Raw genomic sequence first — 26,159 nt, forward strand, 5'->3', positions numbered from 1 at the left:
TAGTGCAAGATCAATCAGTCCATTAAGACTCTGAGGTAAATCCAAAACGTAGATCTCCTTTTGTACACGGTCGGCCAACCCATGCAGGAAGATGTCCCACTGCGCCTCCTCGTTCCAGTTGCACTCCGCCGCCAGTGTTCGGAACTCGATAGAATAATCCGCCACCGTGCGATCTCCTTGCTTGAGTCCCGCCAAACGTCGGGCTGCATCCTTTCCTGAGACCGCACGGTCAAACACTCTCTTCATTTCAGCGGCGAGTGTCTGGAACGAGGAACAGCACGGATCTTGATTCTCCCACACCGCCGTTCCCCACAGAGCTGCCTGCCCAGTGAGCAAGGTTAACACAAACGCCACCTTGGACTCCTCCCTTTCGAAGGTGCGTGGCTGTAGAGAAAAATACAGAGAACACTTGTTCAGAAAGGCTCTGCAAAAACTCAGCTCACCGGCATAGGTCTGAGGTGTAGGTAAGCGTGGTTCAGGTTGATCTCCTTGCGTGGGTTGTGGAGGGGGAACGGGCAGTGTGGGCGGCGCAGCGGGACCTCGAAGTTCTTGTAGCTGTTGGGAGAGCTCGGACACCTGTGTCACCAATGCCTGCACGGCGCGTCCGGTAGAGGAAATGCTCTCCTGCTGCTGATCCATCCGTGCAATGCTGTGGTTGATAAACTCCGTTAATGCTGCTGAACTTGCTGCATCCATGTTGTTGGTCAGATCGTTCTGTCACGGGAAATAAAGAGGGATGCAAGTGCAAGTCAAAATATCTCATTTATTTGAGCTTCACGGCAGAAAGTCAGATGACAAACACACAGACAGCAGGAGAGCGGCGACACAGGGACTTTGGTGGGCCGCGGTGAGATGATCGTGGTGAAGTCCGTGGGAGTGAATCAGAAGTGAATTATTCAACGATGAAACAGTAATCCAGAGTGAAGACACAACGAAACAACTCCAAACGGAAGCACACACGAGGAACCCAGGACACAGAACAGGGAACTCCAACAACGATCTGACAAACACGAGACGAAAGACAAGGGAATAAATAGGCAGTCCAGACTGAACACAGCTGCCGTTGATCAGCAATCCGCGGCGACGCCCACATGAAACAATTAACATGACAGCACAACATAAACACAGACCACAGAACGAGACTGCGGATCTTCAACCGTGACATATATAGCGCTTTTCACAATACATATTGTTTCAAAGCAGCTTCACAGTGACAATAGAAAAATTCTTATTGAGCTAAAGTTTTGATTGAATCACTTCCGTTGTAAAAATTGTTAATTATTACTTTAGGGGCTGCTTAAATGACACCTTTCCTACTGAAAACTGTATACCTTTAATGCATTCTTGCCATTCATTTACATGTTTAGTCTATAGGTTTGTAAGCTGTATTTTTTTTTTTTTGAGTTGTCCTCACCTCCACAGGTTTTTATTGACTTTTATTGACTTGATGAGTCCTGTTTGGATTACATTAAAGGGATAGTTCACCCAAAAATGAAAATTACTCCATGATTTACTCACCCTCAAGCTAGTCTTGTGTAGCCAGACCTTCAGACTGACGGCAGAAGGTCTGGACTCAATCGCAGCTTTCATTGGCCAAGGACCGCCCAAGAGAACATTTGACTTACATGTAAGGCAACCAATAACAGTTTGTTTTGTTCCGCGTCATGTTTAGGGGCGTGAAATGTAAAGTCAATGTCCCTACAATAACAGACTGGTGTGCATCTAATAAATTATTAATTTAAGAATGTTGTGGAAGTTTACTGCAACAATGGAGCTGTAAACATCACATACTTTTGAAATTCCAGCATTTAGTTGATCCTGGTTAGCGCTCATTGTCACAGTTGTAAACATGATGGCGTTCTTCTTCCACGAGGGGGTTTGGCATCATGCATTTTGTTTCTAGGTGGACCGTTAAAGAATGTGACAGGCACATCTCCCAGACATCCTGTAGAATTCAACCAACCAGATGACGACTTTGAAACTCCTGAAGTGTTTCCAGTTAAGTGTGCCATATGCATCAGACGTTCAGCCAATGGCCAATCTTCTTTCAGATGAACACAATCAGAGATATATTTAAAAATATCCTTAGGCCTCCAAGATTTATAATGGTTGTAATTAGCTGCCCAAATTTTAAAGGACAAAAAAACTGCACCTATTCATAAAAATTCATACGACTCCAGGGGATTCATTAGAAGACTATGGTTTAGTTCATGTGTACTTAACCGATCTTCTATCGCCCTACAATCCTTCACGCTCTTTAAGATCACAAAACTCTGGACTTCTGGTTGTACCTAGGATAGCTAAGTCCACCAAAGGAGGGAGAGCGTTTCCACATTTGGCTCCAAAACTCTGGAATAGCCTTCCTGATAATATTCGGGGCTTAGACTCGCTCACCCAGTATAAATCTATATTAAAGACGCATCTCTTTAGCCAAGCATTCACATAATGCATCTCATATCAGAACAATTGCACATGACTATCTTTGCTTAAAGTTATGAACAGCAGCTACGCTAATTATTCTCCATTTGCTTTTCTGTTTTACCTCGGGACACCCGTCCCGAGGTGACTAGAGAGGACATCAGCTTCAGTTTGGATCCAGCCTCTTAAGAAGACCTCAGATGACCAACACCTATGAAGAGACGACGCCAACTCCTGCGAGGACTTCAGAAGACGCAATCATCTGCGTCTATCAACATGCACATTCACAATTTCTGTATATCCTAATTATTGTTAATATGTAATTCATTTTTCCAGGAGCTCATTGCTTTTACCTTCAGTTAAACTGCTAACAGTGATTGTAAATGAATTGCCTACATTATTTGCTAAATGCATTCTTTAAATTGTAATGTTGACATGCATTCTCTGTAAAGCTGCTTTGAAACGATATGTATCGTGAAAAGTGCTATACAAACAAATGTGAATTGAATTGAATTAATGAAGGCCTTCTGAAGAGAATCCATGCATTTGTGTAAGACAAATATCCTTATTTAAAACTTTAGAAAGTAAAATGATGAGCTTCCAGCTCGACAGCCATACACATTCGATGTACGTCCAAAAAGCGTTAACTTCCATGACGTACCATGACATTCTACACTATGCCATGACATACTACGCTATAACGTGTAGTTGTGTTCGTCTGAAAGAAGATAGTCATATACACCTAAGATGGCGTGAGGGTGACTAAATCATGGGATAATTTTCATTTTTGGTTGACCCTTTAATAGAGATTTGGAAGAGAGTGACAACTGTATAACCAAAATGACTGCCTGAGATTTACAGGAGTAAGAACCAAATTATATGAGCAAGTTTAGCTAATGTGTGGTTATTGTGTACCATGTGAACTGAACCACAATAGTTTCGTACTGCATATGAAAGGAGGAGTGAAAGGCTCAAAGCAGCTGAAATACTGAATGCCTGAAATGCTGAATACTGTAGAATAAAGATGCAACACTAAGTCCTGATATTTACTATATTTACTAATCATTTACTAATTTACTATGTTTACTAATCATAATTTGTCAGTTCTTTTAAAAAGATTCTGACATGCCATAATGCATCTAAAATCTGCTTCTCCAATTCAAGCTTCCTTTTATTCCGGCTTCATTGGAAGGTAAAGGCAGGTATGTGCGAGTTCTATCCTTCATGCTGACCAGGCAGCCATCCAAGGTAACCCCAGGAACTCTCCCGTTACTCTTTAATTCTACTGTAATATACTGAGTGCTGGTGAAAATAAACGTCCTCTTCCTCTTCTGGCTTCAGCAGGAACAACTAAGGTCACCTTGAGAAAACATCTTCCTCTTAACTTCCATGTCAACTCACCTTTCCAAATGCGATGTTTGGGAAGAAAAAACAAAAAAACAAAAAAACAGTTGTGGTGCTTGGATTGATACTTTGGAGGGGTTGACTCACAGATCACCTTGTATACCTGCAAATGTTAATGTTCTTCAAGAACTCCAAGGCATTTAAATCACAGTAAAGCCCTGAGTTCATTGTCAAGAGCAAATCTAATCTTGGATTGTAACTGTTTGTTACATAGAGCTACCTAATCTAGAGTTCAATCTTGTAGTCACAATTTATGAAAAAAAAGAAAAGAAAAAAGAAAGAAAGAAACTGTAGTTCCACCTCACTTAGACCAAATTAAGGACACATCTTTTTATGGAAAATCCACGTCTGTAAGTGATTAATGTCAAAACATGAGCCACAACAGTGCACAAAGCAATATGTGTATAGAAATCATTTAGTAATATAGCATAATGTATATCATTATGTAGGAATTAGGGGGAGATAAAAATTCTTTACAATTACTTGTTTCTCAACATAAACAAAACTGTTTCAACTTCAGTGCAATGTCATGAGTTTGGCAGTTATGAATGGAGCTGATTCATGACGGGCCAGCACACACTGCTTATAAGCGTATAATTACAATAATATGGTGTGCTTTTTTATATGCAGAAAATATCCAAAACAGTCAAAAGTTATCATGTGTCTAAGTGGTTCAGTGAACATGAATTGCTTTCTCAGACATGAGCCCATGTATTTGGGATCCAGTGAGTCTCTGTTTCTATCTTTTTGAGTTCGTCTCTCAGCTCAGTGAATGCCATGGCCAGATCGTCATTGATAATCACTTTCTCAAACAAGTGGCCATATTTATACTCCATGGCTTGGGCAGTGGTAATCATGTCCTGGAAGTCCTCCTCCTGCAAAAAACGAATAAAGGGACATCCATGAGGATAATATTACTGTATTTTAAATATAACACTTAGTTCCAGTCCTCAAATTTTATTGAGCTACATCCCAAAAGTCCTGATATTTATGTGGTGCAATCATGTCAGAATTATCATAATTATGAGATGACAAGTTTGCGCTCTAAAAGGTTGTGAACGCTTTTACAAGTCAGAATCTCATCTGATGTGGGTTAAAGGGATCAACAAAACAAAATAATACAAATATAATGCTGATGCTTTTTATATCATCACCATGACTGACATTTGCAGACTGCATGCCAGAAGGCTTAGATTCCACAGCCTACAGATGGTACATTTAGGTAAGATACCAAGCTTTGGAGTGTTTTCCTTGTTTTGGTCAAACTAGTGAAAGGAATTCCTTAAGTTTTAATTTATGTTCTCTTACGTATATAGTCATCTTGAAGCAGTTAGAAAAACAGCCATGAGAGTAAAGTTACTTATACAGTTCAGTGTATTTAAGTGGTCCTGTTAAATTCATTCAGGTCAACGGTCAGTGTGAGAAATGTTCTTCCTCAGCTATGATATTGTCCACTATTTTTAACAGTGAAAAGACATTTTTACACATCACCCAAAGCTGCAGATGGTCTGAAAGAACACATCTTGCCTATAAATGTCTTTCCGTGCCTCAAAAGGTATTTCACTTTGCGGTTTATGAATTATAAAAATGATGTGACATTATACGTCACACTGAACTGGCTTGGATTGGAGTAAGTAAAGTGTAGAAGACAGTAACGATGAGTTATTCCACTAAATCATGAACACAAGCAATATCCAAATGTGTCTTGTTAAGGTCAGTGCTCAGTGCAGTCATATAGGACACGTGTGTCTTTGGTTAATATGGAAAGATGAGCAACACATTTGCACCCAGGAGCTTGGTAGTTTGTAAAACAACATCCAGGTGTGAGAGAGATGACCCAAGTCTTTTATAAGACCCTGGGGTAGACTTAGGTGCTCATGCTCACAGCATGACACAGATGGGTCTCAGTGGGGTTACCAGCAAACTTTCTGCCCCAAGCCTGAAAAATCCTCAGACAGTTGGGAGCGTAAGAAGACAAACCTGTGTGTGCTCATGGGGCACACCTGCAGCCCACCCTGGAGAGATTTTTTAAAAGGGGCCCTTGCCAAAGAGGTGCATTAAATGCCAAAGAAGCTAAGTACGGTCAAGACGACGGGTCAGGTCAGACCTTGTCCATCTCTGCTGTGTACTGAACTGCTGTAGGAAGGTCATGCATTGAGAATTCTCCTTTTCCATTTTTGATCCCACAAGTGTTTTTAAAGGGTTAGTTCACCCAAAAATGAAAATTATGTCATTTAATGACTCACCCTCATGTCGTTACAAACCCGTAAGACCTCCGTTCATCTTCAGAACACAGTTTAAGATATTTTAGATTTAGTCCGAGAGCTTTCTGTCCCTCCATTGAAAATGTATGTAACGTATACTGTCCATGTCCAGAAAAGTAATAAAAACATCATCAAAGTAGTCCATGTGACATCAGTGGGTTAGTTAGAATTTTTTGAAGCATAGAAAATACATTTTGGTCCAAAAATAACAAAAACTACGACTTTATTCAGCATTGTCTTCTCTTCCGGAATCCTTTTCATTGAATTGATTCCACTGAATTGATTCCATTGAATCCTTTCATCTGTCGGTGTTGGTAATGCATTTTTACGTCGCCGTGGTTGTTTTTGGCGATTAGGACATCCGCAACATTTTGAAGCATCGAAAATACATTTTGGTCCAAAAATAACAAAAACTATGACTTTATTCAGCATTGTATTCTCTTACAGGTCTGTTGTCAATTCGTGTTCACGACTCCGCTTCTTCTCCTTCTTTTTTCCTGTTTTACGGCGGTTGGTATCCAGCTTATTGGTGCATTACCGCCCCCTTCTGCTCCGGAGTGTGGTTCACGACTCCGCAGTGACGCTGCTGATGTAAGACGCTGCTGACGTGTTATCCGGTGCACCTGAGCTTCGTTTACAGTCTGAGGGAGACGCACGCTGTATTCAAGCTACTCTACATTGTTTGTATTTTGGTATTGCTATATTTTTTAAAATGGTGCGTAAGTGTGCATGTCGTGAATGTCCTAATCGCCAAAAACAACCACGGCGACATAAAAGTGCATTACCAACGCCGACAGATGAAAGGATTCAATGGAATCAATTCAATGGAATCAATTCAACGGAAAGGATTCCGGAAGAGAATACAATGCTGAATAAAGTCGTAGTTTTTGTTATTTTTGGACCAAAATGTATTTTCTATGCTTCAAAAAATTCTAACTAACCCACTGATGTCACATGGACTACTTTGATGATGTTTTTATTACTTTTCTGGACATGGACAGTATACGTTACATACATTTTCAATGGAGGGACAGAAAGCTCTCGGACTAAATCTAAAATATCTTAAACTGTGTTCCAAAGATGAACGGAGGTCTTACGGGTTTGGAACGACATGTGGGTGAGTCATTAATGACATAATTTTCATTTTTGGATGAACTAACCCTTTAACCTCTATGTACTTACTATAAAAATACTTTTAATGAGGATAAACATAATCAGACAGCAAAAAACTTCTATAGAACAACCATGATAAACAAACACTATAGAGATGACAAGAAACTATTATATCTCTTACCGTAAAGAATTTTGTGGCTGTTTGCTTATTCTGACTTGCCAGGACTTTTGCTTTTCTTCTGCTCAGTCTTAAGCGCTCTATTGATGGAGGCTTCACAAATACAACATAGGGTTTAAACTCGGAGGAATAAAGGGCTGCTATAGTCTGTTAGAGAATGGAGAACAAAACAGTGAAAAAATTACAGTGAGCTAAATGGCAACATAAGAGTCCTTTTATTCAAAATAATACAGATAATCAATCGTTGCCTAGAATGAATGTGTCCATGCTATTCAACTGTTTCATTTCAAACCATTTTCTATGGTATGGAACACTAGACACATTTCCAAAATCCTGCACAAGTCCTTTAGCATCACCCATGCATAAATTCAAATATATGCCCACATAGTGGGTTCGTTAATACAGTGAGAATGTTTTCTATAAATGTTATAAGCTGATGAAAAATAATCAGACCACAGGAAATGTACCAACTAGAGTGGAGCTGACAGAAGCTCCCCGTCCAGAATGACATAATTCCTGCCCTTGAGTCTATGCTCCAAAGTCAACAAATATGACATGTAATATAGGACTCCTTGGCACTCGTTCACTCTGTTTATCCCTGTTTCTCTCTTTTCCTCTTTCGCTTACGCTTCTGGAGAGAGGCACAAATTGTGGTATTTGTATCATATACTGCATGTGTGGTTCTTTAATAATATGAAATAAAATCCATTAAAAAATATGTCCTGAAAGGGGCCGCTGTTGTCGAAGATCCCTGTGCGCAGATACCTGATCCAGTGCTTCTTGGCACTCACACACCCTGCCATTCATGAATGATGTTTTACTCACATGAGGTTCCACATCCAACAGGCAGACCTTGCTCTCCGCCATGACCCTGCGCACCGAATCCAAACTCATACCATAGTAGTTCCCTTTATGTTCACCATACTCCAAAAATCTAGGTGAAACATAGGGGAAATATGGGGAAAATAGACATTTTTATTATTTAAAGCCCTAATAATTTAAACTCCTTTACATGCCTGTTTTGAATAAAAAGTTATGAAAATATCTTATAAATAATAAGATGAACCTAAACCTTTTGAAAATAAATGACAATTTGGAGCATTCAAATATATATGAGAAATATGACTCAACTTGCAAACAGTTTATTCACCAACATGAATGTTGGTGAATAAACTGTTTACAAGTTCAGTGTGCAGTCATATTTCTCATATATATTTGGACTTATCCCTCCTGACTGGCACCTCAGACGGCAGTGCGTTTGTTTCCTCTTTTATAATTTGGAGCATTCAAATATAAATCTCCAGGTGATGCATTCCAATTTGCTGTTATACATTAGCATGTTTTTTTTTTCTTAATTTCAAAACGTCGTTGCCAACACAGTGCAGTATCATCCATTTTCTGTGCTGTTTGAAAGTGGTAAACACTTAACTACCATTCAATGTGTTTGTAGCAAAAGGGTGGATTAATGGTACGTGTCACAAACTTTCATATTGCTGACAAATCGTGATTTATTATTAAAGAAAATAACGCTATATAAAATGCTTTGGCTCTTTGCAGGAACATCATCACACTCATTCAGAGTAAATTGTAACATATTTCAGCAGATCATCCTTCTAGATTTTTTGGCACAGTATTTATTATGTATGTTACACAAATGAAATGCCACCTGATCAAATATTTGAGGAATGGTTTCCAAAGAATGATCCAAAATGAAAACGCAATGCTTTTCATAAGTGTGCCATATTTGCATAGAAAATAAGACAGCAAATAATTTTGTGCCTCCTTTGTCATGTTTCTTTCCGAAAGTCAGCTGTAATTCTAATCTTACAAAGTGAATTAGGATAGGAAATGAACATTCACCATTTATTTGTACATGCTGCTAGTTGTTTAACTCCTGAATCACTAAAGGAATTATGCAAATCAAGGAACAACACAAATTCCCCATCTTGTAGGCCATAGTGCTCAGTTGTAGAGGATGTAGCAGACTACCATAATCTAGCATACTTTTCATTAAATTTTATTTACCATCTGCTTTTTATAGGTGGTAATATAATGTTAATGTTAATTGCGCTGAGCCAATACAGTAATTTTGTGAAAAATCTATAATGAAACTAATAAAACAAAATAAAAGGAGGCATGTTTATATATAATGATTTATATATAATGATTTTCATTAACCTGGGTATAGAATTGTCATTGAACAAGACTGGCTGTGTGCTGAAATACTGCATGCAGAAAGAGCACAACTGTTTAGTGAATTCAGCCCAGAACTTTTCTGAATTTTTGAATCATTTAATGGAAAACTTTTGAATACTGTTCTGTCGTTAATGAATAACTACACTGAGTAACACAGTATTATACTAGTAACTACTATTAACTAACAAGAAGCTCTGATTATTGAATTATTAAGTAATTGAATGAGACAATTTACTATAAGCTAATCACTAACAACTATTTTTCATACTATTTTTAATTTTTGGTAACAGTCATTACCAGTGGGTTACCATTTTCACTTTAGTCATACTACATAGAACCATATATTTCTGTGAGGCATGTTAAATAAATAAAATTGCATAGGCTAATTTTTCTCGGGCATTTAAGGTATGGCTGTTGACTCAAAAAGTTCCAGTTGTCTCCATGATTCTCTAGTGATTCAATGAGAATTGTGGAGTTAAGCTGCCTTCTGTTTTAAGTAAAAAAAAAAAAAAAAAAATAAATACATCTAATGTGATGACCAGAGGGATGATGGAAAAATAGCCACAGTACTAAGGCCCCAATTACTGCATTTAAAAACAAAATAATTTCCTGATGCTGTACTATTTCAGATGATCTGTAATAGTGCCCCCTACTGTATAACAGTAAAAACATATATTGCCAGAAAAACTTGTCAATGGCGGAGAGCGTTGTATCATAAATGATGGAAAATCTTGTCAATGGTGGGAAAAGAGATAAAATGACCTATAGTTAGTAAATAATGTCCCACTTTATATTAGGTGCCTTTAACTACTATGTACTAACATTTAAATTAATAAGTTAATACAATGCACTTATTGTGTACATTCATGTTTTTACATTGTACTTATAATTTTTTAAAATATCTGCCTATAATTACATCTGTAAATACTTAACTACTTCAATAATTAATTACTTAACTGTAATTACATCTATTATTACAGTGTTGAGCATTCTCTTACCCCTTAAACCTACCCTTACACACTAAACCTGTGCCTAACTTTACCCGTATCCCACCTCAACTGAAGCAAACATGTTTTGCGATAAAACATGAACACACTAAGTACATTGTACATATTTTTTGATTTAAGTATACACAATAAAGGCACCTAATATAAAGTGTGACCGTAAATAGTTCTGTAAGATAATTAATAAAATTTACTAATTATTAACAGCTTACCCAAATAATAAGTCTGATATTACCAACTGATTATGTAAGTGGTTAAATGTTAAAATGGTAGTTAAAATGTTAATTTGCCTGAATTAATCATTGTTTACCTCTGCATTAATTATAAAACTGTATATAGTTTCTTAGTTTTCTAAGAGGTCTGAAAAAGATTGTAGTTACTGATGTAGTCAACTACTGCATTCAACTGAGTGTTATTACTTACTAATTTCTAGATAATGAGATTTTCTTGTTAGTTATTAGTAGTTACTAGAATGTTAAAATTGCATTACTAATTTATTCTTTTGTAGTAATTAATGACGGAACAGCATTCTAAAGTGTTACCCATTAGATGGTTTCTACTGAAGTAGAGGTTTCTACTACTAAGTTCTGGTAGTAACTTTGGGCTTTAGCCTTTGGTTTCAAGGCATTTGTATGGTAATCAAAGATGATGGTAATTCGGTGGAGTGATGCAAAAAGCAGTCCGCTTTTCCTCTCTCTAGTGCGCCTTTCTGGAAAGTTGGGCTGTCTGCTCTCCGTCATTCCTGTCTCACTTGCTTCTTTCCCTATGTCCAACTAACAAGACAAAAAGACATTTCAAACCACAGAGGGCTCTTAAAATATCCCCCTTCTTTAATATAATGTGACACTGTTCAAGGACACATGCTTTTGAGATTTCCTCTCATTTTTGAGTAAAAATTGGAGAAAAAGAGTATTTCCTGTCAATGGTTGTGATCTGCATTTTAAGCATTAACAAGGATTAAATGTGTGATTTAAATTCCAGGATTTTTGTATCCAACATCTTTAATAATGCAGTTTGCTTCTTATAAATCCACTTTTTAGATTAAAAACAACCAGTTAAAGTAGTAGAATACTATAAGTATTATTTGATTTTAAATCTGTATTATTCATGACTATAATCTTCTATAATTGCCGACAAAAGAGGTTTAGCAATGTAAAACAAGCACAACCCAAAACTAGCCTCTAGAATAAACTACAACATGGGCTGGGTACCATTCAGGAGTGTTTAGCTTACTTGTGGTTGAGGATATCTTTTTCAAAAGTGTGTTTGGAGACAAAATGGTACTCCACCCCTTCTCTGTCTTGCTTTTTCCGCTCCCGAGTGGTATCTGTTGAAATTTAAAAAGTCTGGAAATAATCAAGTGTCTTAATGCAATCCAAATCAAATTAAACCAACCAGCTAACAGGAACTTTTTGCGGATCCCAGAGACCCTGATGTGCATGTAACAGCTTTCTCTGACCTTAAAACCAACTAGGCAGATATAATTATTGGTTTATCCATCTGGTTTACCAAAAATTAAAACAAATGTGACTGGTATAACATTATTTCTGTTTAGGGTCCATTTGATCCCAGAAAAAAAAGAAGTGGAAAATGCAATCAAAGATACAGTATCATAGCAAGCTGTGTAGTTCATTGCATTTATTCATATTTTATATATAGTGTGTCTGAGACCCCAAACATGAGCAATATAATATTTTTCATAATGGACGATTAAAGTATCTTATCAAGTAAATCTCATAAAATTAGGAAAAGACACCATCATGCTGATACTTAAACGTCAGGTAAATTGTAAAGAGTACATGTTATGGAAATAATATAAAAGAATATACTTAAGTGTGAACTGTATGTAATGTTTTTTGACACTTAATTCCATGTTATTTATAATTAAATAAAAATGTTTTTTAGTTTATATTAAATGCAATTGGATATGTAATTGCATAATTATGTAATTGCATAATTATTTCTATTGCCTTCAAAATATGGTTAAAATGTACTGTAAAATGTACTGACAAATATTTATGGTAAACTAAAATATACATCTATCTTTTGAAATTTGTATGTCATAAATTTACATATATTTGTAAATCCAAAATTGTAATGATGCAGTTGCAATTTAGTGCATTTAAAATACATTATTTAAATGTTAATAACACCCTACAGTTAAAATTATATCAAGTACTTTACATGTGTTTTAGTATGTTAGTCATTAGAAAACACAGAAAGTAAGCAAAATATTATTAAGACAATAATTTAAAACGTACTTTAAAAGAAAAGCCTTTGATTTTACATTATTACAAAGTGCACTTTTTAAGTGTACTTACAGTATGTTTGTTAAGAAACAGTGATGAATGTGTACTCTCTTTAAGTACACTCAGGTACAGTTTTTAGATATAAAACATATACACTTTTAATTTTAGAAGTACACTGCAAGTGTGCATTTAGAACATTTAATCACACTTTCTTTTTCACATGCACGGGAGGCAGAACTGTCTCTGGTAGCATGTGTCCAAAATTGAGCAGGGGTTAGGTAGTAAGACCCTTATTAAACTAGACTGAGTCACTCAGAAAATATGCTCAGAGGTGAGCTTAACAAGGCCTGAGGAGCTCGCCACACACCTTATCTCTAATTGTCCACATGTTCTCTGCATATTCCAAAATAAACAATAAACTTTAACTGCCACTGGGGGGGCAGAAAGTCGGGCAATGGGATTTGTGTGTGTGAGTGCACTTCATTTATGCAAATCAAACAAAAATTTTCTGTTTATGAAGCCCATCAACAAAACACTGTTCCGGGTCATGAAAAAGCAAATACAAACCCAATTCAGTGAGTCAGCTTTGAAGTAAATGCTTCATATGGACTTTTAAAGCCAGCAGGAGTCTGTTACAGACCTTTCATTCCACTAAACTTGAAACAGTGCGATAGCAGCTGTTGTAGTTGTCATTAGCAGTGGTGGTCATATACGGCTAAAAGTTGCTGCCACCATCTTAGTGATCGATTTTAGCACTCACTACTCAAACGGCATAAATCAAATAAATGTACATGTCAGACAAAGTTAGACCCTAACCCTGTTTTGCTCCAGTTTGGAAGCTTGGAGCACAGTCAGAAATATGGAAAGTTGCTAGTTTGAGCTTCCAGTGGGGAGAAACAGGCACAGCAAGCGCCAACCTAAGGCAGAAAGATGGCCTTTTTCCAGAATAAGGAGAAAAAGTCACACCGCTCTCTCCATCAATGCATCGACAGTCTAGCTGTTAGTGGCTGTGATTATCCTGTTCTTTCATCACTCTATCGCCCCATGTCCACATCACTCTTGGACACCCAGAGTGGCAGTGAAAAGCTGGTTCTGTTCTCTTCTCCACTCTGGCAGTCTTACACAGCTTTAGGCCTCAGTGTGGAAAAATTTGGTGGTCTGCCTACAGATTATTCATGAACGTTTACAAGAGTGTGCAATCAAGGTAATAGTTTTACTTTTAAGAAATATGGCTGTTTATGATTCTTGTTTGTTCTTGTTCGATTCTTGTTCTTGTGCTTGCTTGGAGGCAGAGTTGGAGAGTACTAACTAAAGCTGTTGTATATACCATTCAGTGGTTCATATGTACTGTACCATTATGAAGTCAACTTACTTAATTTTCTTGTAAATAAATGATTCACCTATGAAATAAACAATTGATGAATTCATTTGAATACCTGCACCTGAGACTAGCTGAAGATGGTGGTTTGAGTTCGGTTGCAAAGGAACTGTGGTGCAAATTGCAGGAATGTGAACTCGGGTCTGCACTTGTTCAGGAAGTAAAGTAACATCCGCATAAGAAAGTGGTGATGCTTTGGATGATTTTGGTGATGACCTTGGATATAAGCGAGAGTGAGCATGCACTGTAATCATGCATATAGTGAATGCAATCAGAACAGCAACTGAATGGCTCACAATCAGCTGCCTCCTCAAAAGAGTCCATTTGCAAGTAGCAGAAAGTTCTGGTCAGTGTTGGGGAAAGTTACTTTTAAAAGTAATGCATTACAATATTGTGTTACTGCCTTAAAAAAGTAACTAATTGCATTACTTAGTTACTTTTTATGAAAAGTAATGCGTTACATTACTTTTGCGTTACTTTTTCTCACATGGGCTGGGCTTACTTGTTTTTATTTATTTATTTATTTATTTTTATGTTAAGACCCTTTCACACCAAACATGAAATGAATAAGCCTCAGGCTGAAGGAAATGCACATTTATGCCTATACAGCAGAAGGCGCAGCTCAAACAAACCTTTCAGCTGTGCTGCCATTCTGGATTAAAGAAAAATAGGATACAGGAGACGGTAGTTCAACACTTTTATTTCTAAATCTAATCTAAAGTAATTTTTATTATTATATGGTTTAATTAGATCACTGATGGTCAGCAGCAAAGATATTGGTTAATAAAGTGAGATTAAATACATAAAGTATATTTGTGTAATTTAATAGTTAATTATTACAGGTTTGCATAAAATTCTGAGATTGCATTTCACTGTTTTTATTCATTTTAAGGAATAATGAATGTTTTTGTGCAAGTGAGATGAGTAAATGCATGCTCACATTTAGTCTACAATAACTATCATGCTTACACAGCCCACACAACAACTCTGCACTTTATTTCTCTCAACATGGAGACAGGAGAGCTGTCAGTCAATAAATGTGAAAAAGATATTTTGTTGTAAATTGAAAAAGTAATGCGTTACATTGTTAGTTACTTGAAAAAGTAATCTGAATACGTAACTCAAGTTACTTGTAATGCAATACCCCCAACACTGGTCCTGGTACAATTGCACTCAGAATCAAGCCACAGCAAACGAGCCCAGTGTAAAAACTCCCTAAAGCCAAGTCAGTTCACTTGGCGGCCATCAGAATGGAAAGGTATGTAGACAACTGACGGTGCTTGCACACTAGTACTTTTGCACAGCAGAATAAATGATAATCTCTTTTGAGGAGACAGCTGATTGCGAACTATTCGTTTGCTGCTCTGACTGCACACACTGTGCGTTCCTGGGACAGTTTTCACATTGCAAATTTTTCCATGATTCCATGCTCTGTTTTTAACTAAACTGCCAGTGTGGAAGCCTTCTAAAAAGGTGGTATGAGGTAGGGTTTTATGTATACTCCAGTACTGTTCACTGCTGATGTGAATGAAATCTTACTAAATCACAGAAGTGTACCTTTGATGATGTATGATTTTGTCAAATTGTGTTTGTGCTCAATAATTTCATGACATGCGAGACTGAAGCACTGCAGGCAGAGAGATCATTGTATATCTCCCATGTTCTTTGGTACCTTTGCAGTACATTTGGGGCAATGTTCTGTGTTGGTGCTTTGCAAAAGTATAAAACTAAGGGGAGCAACAGCAGCCCTGTCCCAAATTACACAGTTCATATGCACTTATGCATATATGCACTTATTCATATGTCCCATTTGTCATTTTTGGTTTCAGAAAGATGTTCGCGAGTTCCCCCTTTGTGGTCAGTATGCGCCCTCGATGCACACTTTTGCTGGGCCTGCACTGGTGCGAGCTCTACAGCAGACATCTTCTTGACAGTCAAAGCAGTGTTACATCACAAAAGTGCGGACTTGTAGGACAAACTGCAAGTGCCAGTTGGGACAGGGGGTGTATCCATTTTGTGGTCTTTCTCCAGGGGTTAATAGCTGCCATTCGATGACGCTGACCTCCAAAACTAATATGTTTCCTATCAGCATAAAATCTTGACGTCATAAATGTGCTTCTTTAGCACAAATTAAACTAACAACTGCAATTTTCAGGCTTGTCCAGCTAATGCCAATGTAGCTAATGCATCTTTTCCCAGCTATTCTATGAGTGGTCCATCTCATCCTCTTCATAATGTCTCTGCTGTTGTTTAAGTATTTTAATTATTATGAGTAGCTTGTAGTTTGGCTGGTAACATTTTTCCCAAAACAGTTTTGAGGTGTGAGCTACACTTCAAGCAGCTCCAAAAAGATTTACACACAGGTCTTATTGGTTGTTTGAAACAGATAAATACTATCAGGTTGATGTATTGCACAAATGTTATATGAACTCACATGGCACAGTTACACTGAAGTGTTCTGGGTCAGAGAGTAGAATTCTTCTCTTCAACTCGGTCACACCAACCCCACTAGGCCCTGTACAACACACATACACACACCAGCAGTTTATCACTAATTAATTAATCAACACTGAGAAAGCAATAAAGCAGCAGTCAGCATTCACTGAATAATTCATTCAATATAAACACAAGCTTATCTGAATCACCAGTATACATTTTCATCACACTTTAGCACTTATGATCCCTGTTCAGATATTTTCTCTTTTATCTTGTGCCCGATATAAAAGACTGCAGACTTGGCTCGTTGAGTGGTACATGAACAGCCTCAGTGAAGTCCTTGTTTGTAGGCGGACATGTACTGTATTTAAAGTCTTCATGGACTGTCTGGGCCATGAAGTGGCCCATTATTCCGACAGGCATCTGCTGTTTCCATCACTGGGACACAAGTATGAGGATGATGGGGTAATGCTGTATTGATTTCAGGCTGTGGCTCCCGCCACTCGCAGCCTTTCCAAAACACAGATCCAGTCTCTGCTCTGGCCTGAGCATCCCCAGAAGGTAAAGCCATATTACTGTAGTGAAAATGAAGAATCTGTCTGGTGCCCATTCAAGAGAGACTAAAAGCCAATGTCTGCCAGCCGCATACAGACAGGATGGTCCCTGTGGGTGCATCTTAAGAAATCAAAGTATGTATATTATCGCTAAACTGGCTGCAACTAGCCTTCTCGATGTGATTCAGGAGTGAAATTCCTGCCATTCTGATAATGCATGAAATGCCTTTGGCCAATTCAGTTCACGTTTGGTCCAGTATAGCTTTTCACAGCAAACGAGTTTCACAGAGCAACAGGAAAGAACAGAACTGCATTGAAGTTAAATATGAAAATATTAAATCATCTTGTTTGACCTCACGCAAGCTTTCTGCCTGCCCTCATAGTTATCATCCACCAGTGCTCATCTTACAAACAAACCTGTGGGTTGATGGTCTTCGAAATATTTGCAAGCTATGTCTGTGGCACGTTGAACAAACACATTAAGGAAGATCCAGTATATTTTCATTCCAGTATGTCTTTTAAGTTATAGTTCTATATGGCATTCCTAGGCAAGCAGCGATCATAGAGTTAGTCAAATTAGACGTTAACATTCTGTATCCATGGCCAACATAAACTCATGAGAATGACATACATTACAAGTGAAACTAGTAATTTGTGCAACAACCTGCTCATTAGAGATGAACAAACTGCTTTGGTGGGCTCAAACTATTGTGGACATCTTGTTTGTCTCATATGCAAAATAACAAATGACATATTAGAAAGTTCATGATCAAGAACTGGGCGTGTAGTTTAGAAAAAAAAATGTTTTTAGACATTTTTTTAATGTAAAAGGATATTTTTAAACAAATATCATGAATTATTCATTTATAAATATCAAAGTTCAAATGATTAGATCACATGATCTAATATTTTAATTACTGACCTTGACAATGTCATGAGGGTCTGCACCACATGACTTGGATTTGTTGTACAAAAGAATAAATAATAATAATAATAATAATAATAAATATATATATTAAACTAGAAGCTTTTTTCTTCATTATGATATCAGGATAATTACATTACCCTGACATTTAATGCCTCAAAAACTACATCAAAATGTAAATTAAAAACAAAGAAATTAAAAACATGCTCATTAGAGATATGTAATTGTATAAATTACAAATTTATTATTTTGACTATGAATTCTAATGTATTTTTCATTAAATTAATATATAGAGCAAAATATATTAATATAAATAAAATAAATAAAAAATTATTTGAGTATATATTATTAAATTACATACAATTTATATATAAGAAAAAAATGAATGTCATGTCACTGGCCCAAATTCCGTTTGTCTGAATCCAACATAACTCATCCATTTCAGTAGGTATGTATAAAGTCAGACATTGTGGGCTGTTGTGACAGAAACAAAAAGATGGACGAATAAAAAAAAATCAATTGTGAGAAAAAAAAGTACAACACTGTCTAGTGCCACATTTTTGTTCCTTTTTTCCCTCATATATCATAACAACCCAGGTTCTGATCTTGCTGAGATGATTTAATGTCTTTGAAATAAATCCATGCAGTCCTTGAACATATTGGCTCTTTGGCCATACTTGTCAAGGCTCACTTGAAGTCCTTCAGTTCTGGGAGAGAGTTCACAGTGCTCCTGTACATTTTCTGTTGTTTGTTTAGGAAAGAAGTATTGCATTCACCTACACCTTGCCAACAGCTGTTCTCACCCCTGATAAATTTAAGAATTAATGCTCTAAATTTACCACAGGGACACATTTTTGATTCAGCAGTGGATAAAAAAGTGAAAAAGTCTAAATGATCTCACACGCCTCATTGAATTTCCAAGCAGAATATCATGCTTTCGTAATTATGCAAACACCAGAGCAATGATGACGTTTTAGGGATACAGTTACTACTTTTACAACAATAGAAATTCTACTTGCCAAGATGCCATTCTATTCAGAATATTTATATCTAGACCCTCATCAAAAGAGAAGCTGAACTCGCTTTTCATAAAACTCCTGAAGAGATAGCTCTGGATTTCATGTTTAATGTAATGTCAACTTTTGATTATGGTCATTTTCTAAATTCTTGCTACTGATAGTCTGTGGCAACAGGGAACTTAAGTGACATACAAAAATAGTGAGTGGCTCCAGTTGTGTGGAGTGCTTTCATGTTTAGACAATAAGCACATTTTCTGTTGGCTCATTTGGAGGCTGCCTTTGGAAATGACTTTGAGTTGAACATTTAGCAGACCCAGGTCTACGTCTAGGCAGCACAATGAAAACAGATACATAGATTGTAGATCCATGTGTTAATTTAACCTTCCAGACTTGCTCTTTCTATACAACATGAACAAATGTTCTTAAAGCAATAGATCACCCAAAAATGAAAATATGATAACCCTCATTGTTCCAAACTTGCATGCCTTTTGTTAAAATACACATGAACAGCAACTAAAGCTGTCAAGCTTAAAAAAGACATAAAATAACCAGAAAAGTATTGTAAAAGTGGCCCATGTGACTTTTATGCTCTATTTGAAGTCTTCTCAAATATAGATTTGTGTGAAATTTAAGTTAAAGGGGCCCTGTTATGCAAAATTCACTTTTGCCTGATGTTTGGACATAAATGTGTGTTGGCAGTGTGTGTACACAACCACCCTATAGTGATAAAAATCCACCCACTCCTTTTTTTTTTTTCATAAGCAGTGTCTCAGAACTCCAGCTTACAGTCTCCAGAGTGATACTGGATACGGCAGTAATGAAGGTGAGGGCACTTTTAAAGTTCACCTGAGCTTATTTACGGGTATAAAGTTTATTAAGCACCACTCGAAAGATATAAGGTCTTTATATATTTGTTTACTGTTAGTTGTAACGAGTGTTTCTGTGTAATTCGCTATGTATGTTGGTAATACAAGGAAAACAGAGAGTTTATGGATAATATTTTAATGCACACTTGCACTGTGTTTATTAAGTTCTTACAGTGATTTTCTAGAGTGAAAACGGACGCTTCATCTTTTGTGTGAAGTACAATAAACATATAACTCATAAAACTCATCAATAAGTTATAGTTTTGGCCATCATTCGGATGGTTGAACAGGCTTGTACTAATATAGTATATTAAAAACAAGAAGGCAATACAAGTTATAACCGTAATTGAACTAAACTATACCTGTTCTATCTCCATGATGCAGCATATATTCGCAGTTTCTGACATTATAGTGCGTCCTGACTAACTCCTGATGGGGACAACGAGCTCGTGAAGCTCCGCCCTCTTAGGCCGATCACAGCAGCTCATTTGCATTTAAAGGGACCGCACTGAAACGGCTTGTTTTTGCTCAACCACTAAAAGTAGCAATTTTAACATGCTATAAAGAATTATCTGTGGGGTATTTTGAGCTAAAACTTCACATACACACTCTGGGAACATCAGAGACTAATTTTACATCTTGTTAAATAGGACATAATAGGTCCCCTTTAAGACATACTCTCTGCTCTGCCTTTAGCATTCATGAGACATGTAGCAACATTCGATTTGTGAATTAATCACTAAATCTGATCTTATTTTTTTAATTAACTGATTGATCCATTTCACAAATATGATCAAATGATTTCCTCACAAAGCAGAATGTTCTGATTCTGGTTCACAGCTCACTGGTGGAGAAGATAACCAGTGATGAAAGGTACAAATTTTGGTCTGGAATATATACCTGAAAAATAAAAATGTATGGACTGTTTTTTAATGAAACTATTATATTACATTTGCACAATGGTGCCCTTTTGAAGCCTAAAAATAAATAATGAAGAATTTTGATTAACTATTTCTTTAAGCAAGGATGTTTCTTACCAGTTAGAAGCACGAGGCGGTACGGCTCTTCAGGCTTTCTCTGGTGAGGCAAAACCTCCTGATAAATAGGGAAATGGATACCAGCATGTGCTTCACCCATCTTCTGTCTCACCTGCTGACTCATGTTGTCCTTTCGGCTCAGCCGGAAACTTCTCCTTAAACCAGCTGGGGGAATGGAGAAAACTAAATTGATTAATTTAATATCAATACTTGGACTCTCTTTGTTTTTTAGCATTTTTTTATTTATTTGAATTTATGTAGGTCATAATGACATAATATGTCAGGCATAATTTGATTCTTTTTTCTCTTATATTGAGTAATGTGTTTAGAAATTACAGCATAATTTGCTCAAAGTTCCTACCAAGTAAAAATGCCAAAAACATTTGGAAAGTTGTACTTACATCTGTTTCTTATTAGACAAGTGTGTTTGTCTGGATCATTAGTGTATGTTTTAAGTAGCTGTCAATGTCTAATTTTGATTTGGAATAGGTTCTTGGAACCTGAAATCAGACATGAAGACCAAAATAGGGTCAACAAAACAGAAATAAGAAGATTTAAATTCAAAAGGTAGTCAAAACAATAGTCCTGGCAATACCAGCTGTTTGGTAAATCTCTGAGAAAAGCAAACATTCATGAGTTTAACAGTGACCAAAGAGAATCAACAATGTGGTAGTCAGAGGAAACTTTAACCATGCAGAAACCTCCCCAAGCAACTGTCCAACAGGAGTATTCACCAAGGTGCAAGAGATTTCTCAAAGACTATCCATGATGAAAGATTAAGTAGCAAATTTCTAGGACAATGGTTCCCAACCCTGTTCCTGGAAGCCCCATAGCTGTACACATTTTTGGATGTCTCTCTTATCTGACACACCCATTTCAAGTCTTGGAGTCTCTACAAACGAGATGATGAGTTGAATCAGGTGTGTTTGATTAGGGAGACATCCAAAACGTGTAAAGTTGGGAAACATTGCTCTGGGATATCAAGCAGAACTGATTATTGCAGACCATGATTAAGTGCAGAACAGGATGGACAAAATGAATCGTACAAACTTATTTGCGGAGGCTAACATACAAGAACATAGGCTTCACTATAGCGTTAATGTGGAGTAGTCTGCATCTTTGCTCTTAATGCTTTGCCATGCTGATGCTTTGTGAACGGCAGATTAGTTCTCATGGCCAACTCAGTGACTGGAACATTGCAGTTCCTTAAGAACATCATATAAAGGTTTGAAAACTCTTGGAAGAGCTGAATCCCCTTTACCGAAATGGGTTACAGCCAATCCCTAACAATTTAAGTCTTGCTTGGATCTATTTCCATGCAATCAAGATATGAGAAATCTCAAGAAAGACATTGTGGAAATGTGAAGCACATTGTTCCAAACTTGGACAAAGTTCCTTTTCTATAATAGCTTTGTGAACAACTTACTTATGGAAGATAAGCATGTTGTCAAGGTATTGAGGTAAGCATGTCCCAAAGCACATCACTAATGAAAGTCTGGAAGACTGTAGTAACCTGAAAGACTGGGAGACTGACCAAATCAATTAGCATTCTTTAACTGGTTCAGGTTTTTTTAATTGGGGCTAGTTTATTTCTAGCCCAAATTAAATAAACCTGAACCAGTTAATGAATGTCTTTAGGATTACTTGCAGGTGTGGTAGGAGCAGGACTGGATATCCTTGATGTAGAGTCTGCAAAGATCCTACAAATATGGTGGAACCTTTAGGCAACTCAAATGCTGTAGCCAACAACTTAAGAGAATAATTATTGTGTTTTTTTTTTTTTTTAAAAACCAAATGTAGTTAACGTTTGGGTAGATTCTTCATCCCAACAAGGAAAAACTTGCATATCCAGGAGATGTGCAGGGGTTGATGAAACCAAAATCAGTGTCAAGTTCCTCTCCTAATGTGCCTCTCTTTCTCAAACAAAATAGGTACCAATTGGTAGATCTATTGCAGGGATAGACAAGCTAAACTCTGCAGGACAGTTGCCCTTCAGGACTGAAGTTGCCCATCCCTGATGTTTTCATGGCCAGAAGGTGAATGAGGGAAGGATTAATGGAGAAGCTAAAAGTGAACAGATCTGAGTTGAAGTGTCAAAGCAAGACAAGTCAAGCAGCACCAATTTGTTTTCAGTATTCATCTACTTCGATGGTAATTTTTTGGTCCACTTGTCACTGTCTCCTTTTGCATCTGGTAAATATTTATTTTTCATCTAAATACCAAATAGTTACCTGTACAAAATGCAAACACTGAAACAAGGGCTTTAGTCTAACCTTGCCATTGTAAAGTGATGAGATATATTCCTAAATTTTAATGTTCATATTCATAATATCAGGGGAAATGTTTCTTTTCTGTAAGAAACTAGCCACTGCTATATCAACACTTTTATTAGGCATACAGCATATGGAGTCCCAAAGGCTCATATCTCATAAACTATCCAACTCAGCAGCACAAACAAAACATACAGACATCAGAAACATGAATTCCAATATATAAATCAAATGAAGTATTGTGCAATAAACAAACAAAAGTTCTGAGTTTGTAGGGATTTTGTGGAAAAGATGCATATTTCAAACTCTGTTTTCAAGTAACATTCAACAAACTGACACAATTTATAAACAGATTTGTAAAAATGTTGGGTAATCACTGTCAAAAACATTTTCTGCTATGCCAAGAAATTAAAACTGGAGGCCATACAACAATTGTCCAATTCATGTGGTAGCTACCAATGACACATCTCATAAACACATTAGATGGCACTGAATAGCTGTTGATGTTCATCTACACCCCTGGGAATTATGTAGAGAAGGTCCTGAACATAGAAACATAACTGTCTTGATGAACAGATGTAAAGCATTTCTCACACTGTCTGCTGCAGTATCCCCTGTACAAATACTGGTTTGATTGGTCCCACCAATATTAATCTTACTGAATCCCTTAAATGCTTCCATAAGTTTAGTGTCCCACAAAATCCAGCCTGAAGGCCAAGCTGCTTCTGGATAAATGAATCAAAAGGAAGCAAGAAAGGTTTGGCAGAGATAATTAAACCAAGGCCTGAAGATGAGTTTTATCTGAGTGGCCCACTGGACTCACACTAGAATCTCTAGACAGTAGATTTTCATTCTTAGTTTCCTTTAAATTTGCATTTATTCTTTCATATTTACAGATCAGAATAACTAAGTAGACTAAAGAAAAGGAAACTACATAAACAATACAAAAATTATGGTTACACTATTTTAAGATGTCCTTGTTACAGTGCAACCATAAATTCAGTAATATTAATAACATAATTAATAACAACATGTACTTTCTATAGGGTTAGGATGAGGGTTTGGTTTAGGTGCATGTAATTATGCATAATTTACTGTTATTACTATTAAGTACATGTAACATAACACAGACACTGTAAAATAAAGTGTGGTTACACTTTTATTTTGATGGTTCACTTTAGACACTCCACTAACTATAAATTAAACTTTAGTTAACTACATGTCAACTAACTCTCATTGGAGTATCCCTTGGCTGTTTATTTGGATTTATTGTTTCAATAAACTTCTGCAAATGGATTCAAACCCAACATCAAGCCTGAGAATACTTCACCAGAAATGAATCCAGTGGAAGTATCACAGCTCCAGGTGGCCTACGCATACCAGAGTGAGGTGCTACAGGAGTTTCAAGGCCAACTCACCAACCTACGAGCAGCCAATGAACATTTAACACAGTACATTCAATCATTCCCGCCAACTAGAACTGAGCCGGTAAGATTTGTGGTACCTGATAAGTTAGATAGTTCTGTGAAGAAATTCTGAGGCTTTTTATGCCAATGTAGAATTTACTTTTCTAATCACCCAGAATCATTTTGTCAAGATACTTCTAAATGTTCTTTTATTATGAGTCTGCTTATTAGTGAAGCACTGGATTGGGGATCGGCTGTGCAGCCTAAAGGCAGGAACACACCAAGCCGACGGTCGGCCGTTGGGAAGTTTTTGTTTGTCGGCCGACCGTTTTCTTATTGTGTTCCACATCGTTGGCTGAAGTTGGTCCTCGTCTGCTTTTTTCAGACCCGTCGGTCCGTTGGGCCATCTGATCATTCTGATTGGCTGTTCAGCTACTGCCACCTGCTGGTACGGAAAGGCATTTCATCTTACGCATCTTACGTGCTACTTGGCCGTCAGCTGTCGAGCACCGGTTTGGTGTGTCAAGGCAACTTTGGACCCAGATGCTGCCGACGTGAGCCAACCCTGCAGTCTGCTTTCGTTGCCACTAGTTTGTCGGCGTCAGCTTGTTGTGTTCCTGCCTTAATGCGCCATCCAATTCAGCCAAGAGCGGGTTACTGAAATGATTTGGCACTCAAAACAGTGTTTCAAGAAGGACTTAACCATAAATTACAAGCGGAGCTAGCATTCAAGGGTGAGACCGCAGACTTATCACAGTTTTTCACCATGGCTATTAAATTGGATAATCCCATTCGTAACAATCAGTTTTATTAGAGTTTCACCAGAAGAATGACATTGTCATCTACAGGAACATCTATGCTTTTACTGTCTCCAATCCAATCATCAATACCTGCACCAACAACACCTCAAGGAAATGAACATTCCCTTACTCCCCTTCATCAAATTTTCACTCTATCCATCTCCATTAAAGGGTTAGTTCACCCAAAAATAAAAATAATGTCATTTATTACTCACCCTCATGTCGTTCTACACCCGTAAGGCCTTCATTCATCTTCGGAACACAAATTAAGATATTTTTGATTAAATCCAATGACATTTCTTCTCTCAAGATCCATAAAGGTACTAAAAACATATTTAAAACAGTTCATACGAGTTCAGTAGTTCTACCATAATATTATAAAGTGACGAGAATACTTTTTGTGCACCAAAAAAACCAAATTAACGACTTTTCAACAATATAGTGATGGGCCGATTTCAAAACACTGCTTCGGAGCTTTGCGAATCATACTGACATGTACATGTACTGACTATAGTTATGGTTAGGGTTTGGTTTAGGGTTAGTTACTTGTAATTATGCATAATTTACTGTTATTGCTATAGTAAGTACATGTAGTAATATGTACATCACCAAAAAATTGTTATCCTGTTTCACACTGAGAAG

General features: G+C 37.1%; 1 protein-coding gene across 1 annotated transcript; it reads right to left on the reverse strand.

Annotated features, from left to right (window-relative positions):
- Positions 1–3,607: 3,607 nt before the first annotated feature.
- LOC125251229 (MAGUK p55 subfamily member 7-like) lies at positions 3,608–21,540 on the reverse strand. Its single transcript, XM_048164205.1, has 7 exons — positions 21,443–21,540; positions 21,042–21,206; positions 16,639–16,719; positions 11,811–11,904; positions 8,203–8,311; positions 7,381–7,524; positions 3,608–4,697 (listed from the first exon to the last, which is right to left on the reverse strand). The coding sequence occupies exons 2-7, from the start codon at positions 21,163–21,165 to the stop codon at positions 4,518–4,520; spliced, it is 732 nt and encodes a 243-aa protein (XP_048020162.1). The 5' UTR covers positions 21,166–21,206; positions 21,443–21,540; the 3' UTR covers positions 3,608–4,517.
- Between the last annotated feature and the right edge of the window lie 4,619 nt (positions 21,541–26,159).

Source organism: Megalobrama amblycephala, linkage group LG17 (genome assembly GCF_018812025.1).
Source record: "Megalobrama amblycephala isolate DHTTF-2021 linkage group LG17, ASM1881202v1, whole genome shotgun sequence".
NCBI classification, from domain to species: domain Eukaryota; kingdom Metazoa; phylum Chordata; class Actinopteri; order Cypriniformes; family Xenocyprididae; genus Megalobrama; species Megalobrama amblycephala.

What these genes read in the sequence shown, in the direction of transcription:
- LOC125251229 (XM_048164205.1), bottom strand. Translation starts at nt 21,165, where the DNA reads ATGAGTCAGCAGGTGAGACAGAAGATGGGTGAAGCACATGCTGGTATC. An exon ending in CTTCAGTGTAACTGTGCCAT is followed by an intron (nt 11,905 to 16,638) that starts GTGAGTTCATAT and finishes AAATTTCAACAG; the next exon opens with ATACCACTCGGGAGCGGAAA. An exon ending in TGTTGGATGTGGAACCTCAT is followed by an intron (nt 7,525 to 8,202) that starts GTGAGTAAAACA and finishes ATTCTCTAACAG; the next exon opens with ACTATAGCAGCCCTTTATTC.